The 7217-nt window shown below is 41.7% G+C and overlaps 2 protein-coding genes across 2 annotated transcripts; both read left to right on the top strand.

Moving 5' to 3' along the window:
* Window positions 1-2018: 2018 nt before the first annotated feature.
* On the top strand, window positions 2019-3101 carry LOC145813135 (uncharacterized). The gene has a single exon (XM_082908407.1). The coding sequence runs from the start codon at window positions 2019-2021 to the stop codon at window positions 3099-3101; it is 1083 nt and encodes a 360-aa protein (XP_082764533.1).
* Window positions 3102-5730: 2629 nt separating this feature from the next.
* On the top strand, window positions 5731-6633 carry LOC145813136 (uncharacterized). The gene is made up of 2 exons (XM_082908408.1): window positions 5731-6024; window positions 6559-6633. Exons 1-2 carry the CDS (start codon window positions 5731-5733, stop codon window positions 6631-6633), a joined length of 369 nt encoding a protein of 122 aa, XP_082764534.1.
* The last annotated feature ends 584 nt before the right edge of the window (window positions 6634-7217 follow it).

The raw sequence follows: 7217 nt of genomic DNA on the forward strand, positions 1-7217 counted from the left end.
ATGGAATTGAGCTGCCAAACAGGGGCCAGGCCGCACGTGCGGAGGTCGTGGCTGCACGTGCGGAGAAGAGGAAAAAAATTAGGAAAGCATATTGTTTTTGGCCGCTCGAGCGGTGGAGGGGCACTGCACGTGCGGTATATGTTCGCACGAGCAGAGGGTATGGCCGCACGTGCGGCCCGGGTCAGAAATTTTGTTCGCTCCGTTTTACGTGCTTAACCCTCAGTTCTTTTCAGAATTTGTGTTTGATACCTGTTTATGATTGTACCTGCAATTGAAATGTAATAATGTAAGAAATGGTTTAAAAGAAGAAAGAAACTAATATGTGTTATCTATGTGTGTAGGACACACCACCGGAGGAACCACCACTCCGCAACACTGTGAGTAATAGTACATGGAATGTACATTTATTTACCGTTAATATCTGTTATGACCATTCTGTTTTCTGGTAGACACGACATTAACATATGTATTGATCAGAACTTGGTGACAATGTAAGGTTGACTACATTTCTATACATTTCTGGGCCGAAAGGCGGTTCTGTACATTTCTGGGCCGAAAGACTGTTCAGTATATTTCTGGGCCGAAAGGTAGTTCTGTGCATTTCTGGGCCGAAAGGCAGTTCTGTGCATTTCTGGGCCGAAAGGCTGTTCAGTATACTTTTGGGCCGAAAGGCTGTTCTGTACATTTCTGGGCCGAAAGGCTGTTCAGTATATTTCTGGGCCGAAAGGCGGTTCTGTGCATTTCTGGGCCGAAAGGCTGTTCAGTATACTTCTGGGCCGAAAGGCTGTTCTGTACATTTCTGGGCCGAAAGGCTATTCAGTATACTTCTGGGCCGAAAGGCTGTTTTGTATGTCTGGGCCAGTAGGCCGTTTTGTTATAACTGTAATACTAGGCCAAAGGCCGTTCTGAAATTAAAACAATATCTGACTCACTAATTGGATTTCATTTTTGTGAATGCACTGTTATGCATTGTGGTTAAAGTTGGTTATTAAACTGCTTAAGTGCTATTATTCACTGAGCTTGTCTCACTCTGAAATTTTGTCTGATTCTGTAGGTAATCAACTTGGAGGTCAATCCTAGCATCGTTATCATATATCTTTTGTCAACCTAAGGACAACCAGGCACTTGGTGAAGCCTTTGCATGCTAGTGCAGTTTTGCTAGACTTTGTCATTTTGTACTAATGTTTTGGTGGGCTGAAGTCGATTTGTATCTAATGTTTGTTATATGCCCAACCTCTGGGCTGGACTTGTAAATGTGTATATAACTTAATCTCAGATGCATGTTCAGTAGATGTTTAATTCCGAGTCGTGGTCCTGGCATATTTGTAGTAGCTCAATGGATGTGTCTGCATGTTATTCTATTATGTTAACGCTTCCGTTCAGGCCTCGGATAGTTTTACATAGCATGATAAGTGTCTGTTTCTGGGTAGGTCATGCCCGAAATTTTAGGGGCAAGTTTGGGGTGTGACAAGTGGTATCAGAGCACGAGTTGCTATCTCACACACGGATCCATTGAGCCTTAGGATGTCTTGAAAGATGTAGGCATCATGTAGTAAAGGAAGATTGATAGCAACGTTAAATGTTTTCTGCTAACGCTAATGATGATGATCGATGTCTATTGTATTCTTTTGTGTATGTTGTAATTGGTTGTTTTGTAGACTGTGGTGAGAACAAGGACCGAAGACCAGGAAGATGCTACCTCAGCACGGTTGGACAGGATGGAAAGAATGATTATGGAAATGGCGGAAACTTTACGACAACAACAACAGCAACAACAGCCACAACCGCCACCACCACCAATACCCCCACCTGTAGTGCAAGATATTCACGCTGAGGACCGTACTATTACACTTACAAAGGAGTTTAAAAAGATGAAACCACTATCATTTAAAGGAGGAATTGAACCAATGAAGGCTGAAGCATGGGTGTTAGGGATAGAAAAATTGTTCGAAGTTTTCCCTTGTATTGAAGTCCAAAAAGTGTAACTTGCTGCCTTCACTCTTGAAGATGAAGCACGGATGTGGTGGATGCTTACAAGAACAATGCATCAGGGGTTGACATGGGACAGGTTCTTGGCATTGTTTTATGATAAATATTTTCCCCAGAGTATGCGAGACAAGAAGGTGACCGAATTCGAAACATTGAGACAGGGAAACAAAACTGTCGTAGAACTAGCCCGGTTTGCACCTCACATCGTAGATACAGAATATAAGAAGGCGCGAAAATTCGAAGGAGGATTATGGGGTACTATTCTGGACCGAGTTAATGTGTTGAAGTTGCCTACCTACGTTGATGTGTTAGAAAGGGCTGTTATAGCAGAAGGGAATATTGCTGCTCAGACTCGAATTTCTGAATGGAAAGGAAAGAGGCAGAACAACCAATGGATCAAGGGGTCAACTACTCCACCAAACAAGAGGCAAAATTCAAGGACCTCCAACACTACTACTTCTCCTCAAAATTCAGCTCCTGTGTGTCTAGAATATGGATGGAGACATCGTGGGATTTGTCACCGATTGTTTGGAGCATGCTTTCGATGTGGCAAAATGGGTCATTTCATAAAAGACTGTCCGCAAAAGAATCAACAAACCGGTAATAAGGCCGCCACAAGCTCAGCAAGGTTTACACTGGCTCCTAATGCTAAGTCAACTGCTAAACCTGCTAACACTAAGGACACTACGAGGCAAGGCAGGGTATTTGCGTTGGTTCCGGGAGATGTACAAAATGCAACAACAGTGGTGTCAGGTACATTTACGGTTCATGGTCATTCTGCTTACGTCTTATTCGATTCAGGCTCTACCTGTTCCTTTGTGTCAAAATTATTTGAGGAAAAATTAGATAAACCTGAAGAAGAATTGACTTATGTGTTGTGTGTATCTTCACCTATGGGAAATTTCGTGACCTGTACTTCTGTCTATTTTGCTTGTGAACTTCTTATTGGGGATATCCGTGTATATGCTAATCTATTACCACTTGACATGACTTCTTTTGACATTATTCTGGGAATGGATTGGTTGGGTGAATATAGTGCCACTATAGACTATTTGACAAAGCAAATCAAATTTCACCCTCCAGGGCAATCAGAATCTACTTTTCAAGGATAGGGAGTAACTCCTCCACCGTATGTGATTTCTGCAGCAAGGGCTTGTAAATTAATTCAGAAAGGGTGTCAGGGGTACTTATGTAGTGTCTTGGAAGGGCCAATAATGAATGAGAATACTGATGCGATCCCAGTTGTCTGTAAATTTCCGGATGTCTTTCCGAAAGAATTGCCAGGAGAATTAGTGGACCGTGAAATCGAGTTCACGATTGAAGTGCTACCAGGAATCCAACCCATTTCTAAAACCCCGTATCGAATGGCACCAGCTGAAATGAGATAATTGAAGACTCAGTTGCAAGACCTACTGGATAAGGGGTTTATCCGCCCGAGTGTTTCTCCGTGGGGTGCACCAGTCCTGTTTGTGAAAAAGAAAGATGGAACACTCCGATTATGTATAGACTACCGGGAGCTTAATAAAGTAACAATCAAGAATAAGTACCCATTACTGCGGATTGACGACTTTTTTGATCAGCTACAAGGAGCACAAGTTTTCTCAAAAATTGACCAACGGTCCGGGTACCATCAATTAAAAGCTAAAGCTGGTGATGTTGAGAAAACAGCATTTTGAACCCGATATGGTCACTACGAATTTCTGGTTATGCCCTTTGGAGTCACTAACGCACCCGCGACATTTATGGATCTGATGAACCGTGCCTTCAAACCTTATCTAGATGAGTTTCTAGTGGTCTTTATCGACGATATCCTTATTTACTCAAAGAACGCAGAGGCTCATGAAAATCATCTTCGTTTAATTCTTCAAATCCTCTAGGAAAAGAAGTTGTACGCAAAGCTAAAGAAGTGTGAATTCTGGCTATGTGAAGTGGCGTTTTTGGGGCATGTTACAACTAAGGAAGGAGTCTCTGTTGATCCAAACAAGATTGAGGCGATCGTGAACTGGCCGACTCCGACGAATGTGACTGAAGTGCGTAGTTCTATGGGGTTAGCCGGATATTATCGGAGATTTGTTCAGGATTTTTCTAAGATTGCTGTACCACTCACACAATTGACTAAAAAAGGAGTTGCATTTGAATGGTCGAAACCGCAGGAATCTGCTTTCAAGAATTAAAAATGAAGTTAACTACAGCTCCGGTCCTCAGATTACCATCTGGTACTGAGGGATTTGTGATTTATAGTGATGCTTCACATAAGGGACTTGGTTGTGTGCTTATGCAAAACGGAAGGGTTATCGCTTATGCCTCTCGACAGCTTAAACCTCATGAGAAGAGTTACCCACGCATGATCTTGAACTAGCCGCAGTAGTTTTTGCTTTAAAGATTTGGCAGCATTACCTGTATGGGACTACTTGCGACATTTATACCAACCATCAAAGTCTCAAATACCTTTTCACCCAAAAAGAGTTGAATATGCGCCAGCGGCAGTGGTTGGAGCTTATTAAAGATTATGATTTGCAGATCCACTATCATCCTGGTAAAGCCAATATGGTGGCAGACGCACTTAGTCGGAAAAATGTGGGAAATTTGGCATGTCCACTGACAGAGAAAAAGGAGTTGATAAGTGAGCTGAATAAGATGGGAGTCGACTTGGTGATACATGGTTAAGGAGCAACGGTGGCAACAATGATGGCCCAACAGACATTACTTGAGGAGATTAAATTATGCCAAATGGAGGATGGAGCTCTAAAGAAGATATGTGACGAACTGGAGACAAAACCGAAACTGGGGTTCACTTTGACAGATTCTGTGCTTAAATTTCAAAGCCGAGTATGTGTTCCTAATGTGTTAGAACTTAAACGGAAATTGATGGAAGAAGCACATGCCTCAAGAGTTTCAATGCATCCAGGAAGTACTGAAATGTACCGGGATTTGAAGCAAAATTTTTGGTGGCCAAGTATGAAAAAAGAAATCGCAGAGTTTGTTTCTAAGTGTTTGCAATGTCAGCAGGTAAAATCAGAGCATCAGAAACCGACAGGATTATTACAACCCCTTCCAATCCCGGAATGGAAATGGGAACATCTGACCATGGATTTTGTTGTAGGCTTACCACGGACACCTCGAGGGATGAATTCTATATGGGTCATTGTCGACCGATTGACAAAGTCCGCCCACTTCCTGCCTATGAAGACCCAGTATAATGCAGATAAACTTGCTATGATCTATGTGAATGAAATTGTAAGGCTTCACGGTGTTCCGGTCTCAATTGTATCAGACAGAGATCCAAAATTTGTTTCAAGGTTCTGGCAAAGTCTACAGGATGCAATGGGTACAGAATTAAAGTTTAGCACAACTTTCCACCCTCAAACAGATGGACAATCCGAGAGGACGATTCAGACGCTAGAAGATATGCTTCGAATGTGTGTTCTGGATTTTCAAGGAAGTTGGGAAACTCATCTGTCGTTGGTTGAGTTTGCGTATAATAACAGTTACCATTCGAGTATCGAAATGGCACCCTACGAAGCTCTATATGGAAGACCGTGCCGTTCTCCCGTGTGTTGGGCTGAGGTTGGAGATAGGCCATTGTTAGGGCTGGAGATTGTCCAGTTGACAACTGAAAAGGTTAGAATTATTTGAGAAAGATTGAAAACTGCCCAAAGTAGACAGAAGAGTTATGCAGATAACCGGCGAAGGAATTTGGAGTTCGACGTGGACAGTCATGTTTTTGTGAAAGTTACCGCAATGAATGGACCTCCAAGATTCGGAAAAAGGGGTAAACTGACACCCCGATATGTTAGTCCCCTCCAGATCTTAGAAAAAGTGGGTCCTGTAGCCTATCGAGTTGCCCTTCCGCCACATATGAGTCAGGTTCATAACGTGTTCCATGTTTCTATGCTTCGAGGATATCTTCCAGATCCGTCACATGTTATTGATTATCACCAAATTGTGCTGACTGACAAGTTAACATACGAGGAAAAACCAATTCGAATCCTGGATCGTCAAGTGAAACAGTTAGGGGACCGAGAAATTCCAATGGTAAAAGTGGAATGGCAAGAGCATTACGGAACCGAGGCAACTTGGGAAAAGGAAGACAAAATGCAACACCAATATCCGCATCTATTTCCGCCCTAAGGTAAAACAAGTTTGGAGGACCAAACTTATTTAAGGGGGGGATAGTGTAATAACCCAACCCTCGTCCATGATTCTGGTATCTTTTCAGCCCTCTATTCTGTGCTTTTGAATGCTCATAGTGAAACTCTATGTGAAATTCCGTTGAATTAAGTGAAACTTGGAAATATGAGTTCCTATCTGTTGAATAAGGAAATTATCGGTCGCACTTAAACTGTTTGAAACAGAAATTGGAAGCCTTAACGACTTAATTATCTGAAATTGGTTATATATTTGTGATCAGCATAATTTTTAAGTAATATTAAGCATGTTTACGAAATTTCAATTTCGGAATGATTAAACGATTAAATTTTGTCTTATTTCCTTTTTATATAAATAACTATATCTATATTAAGCTTTGAGACATCTTTGACTTAGAAATATCTCCTGTGTGCAACCTAGAAGAGGGACATTCGTGAGAGTTGGAGAGAAGTCCTTCAAGTGAAGGATTTGGGAGATTTTGTTAAGATTGTCTAAATTGAACTTAAGGTGTGAAAAAAATTATTTTATCTAGACTCTCTCTTGATCATGGTTGGGAATTCTCCTTTATTTGGAAAAGTTAAAGTGGATGTTGAAGGTTCTATGTGATGATTGAGTTAGAGAAGGGACATCTACATCTTGCTCCTTGTTATCTCATGAACATACTTAACTATGTGTTTGAAATATAAGCTTAGATGGCTCTATATGTATGTGTTTATGTAAACCCAAAATAATGAGAACTTTGGAAAGGTTATGGTTGGTTTTGTGTATGGATTCCAATGATTGAGAGTTTAAGGAGTGTTGTGATTAATTGTTGTGTGATTTAGCACCTTATTTTGATGTTAAATCTATCCATTTTGAGACCTTGTTTTGTGTTTTCAAAGATTGAGTTTTGTATGGAATTGAGCTGCCAAACAGGGGCCAGGCCGCACATGCAGAGGTCGTGGCCGCACGTGCGGAGAAGAGGAAAAAAATTAGGAAAGCATACTATTTTTGGCCGCTCGAGCGATGGAGGGGCACCGCACATGCGGTACATGTCCGCACGAGAGGAGGGTATGGCCGTACGTGCGGCCCGGGTAGGA

The sequence above is a fragment of the Camellia sinensis genome, chromosome 15 (genome assembly GCF_055761805.1).
Source record: "Camellia sinensis isolate YWXY chromosome 15, ASM5576180v1, whole genome shotgun sequence".
Taxonomy (NCBI): domain Eukaryota; kingdom Viridiplantae; phylum Streptophyta; class Magnoliopsida; order Ericales; family Theaceae; genus Camellia; species Camellia sinensis.

Excerpts from the sequence above, each read along its gene's own strand:
- LOC145813135 (XM_082908407.1), top strand. The coding sequence starts at position 2,019 with ATGTGGTGGATGCTTACAAGAACAATGCATCAGGGGTTGACATGGGAC.
- LOC145813136 (XM_082908408.1), top strand. The coding sequence starts at position 5,731 with ATGAATGGACCTCCAAGATTCGGAAAAAGGGGTAAACTGACACCCCGA. Across the intron at positions 6,025-6,558 it reads GGGACCGAGAAATTCCAATG|AAGAGGGACATTCGTGAGAG; the intron begins GTAAAAGTGGAA and ends TGTGCAACCTAG.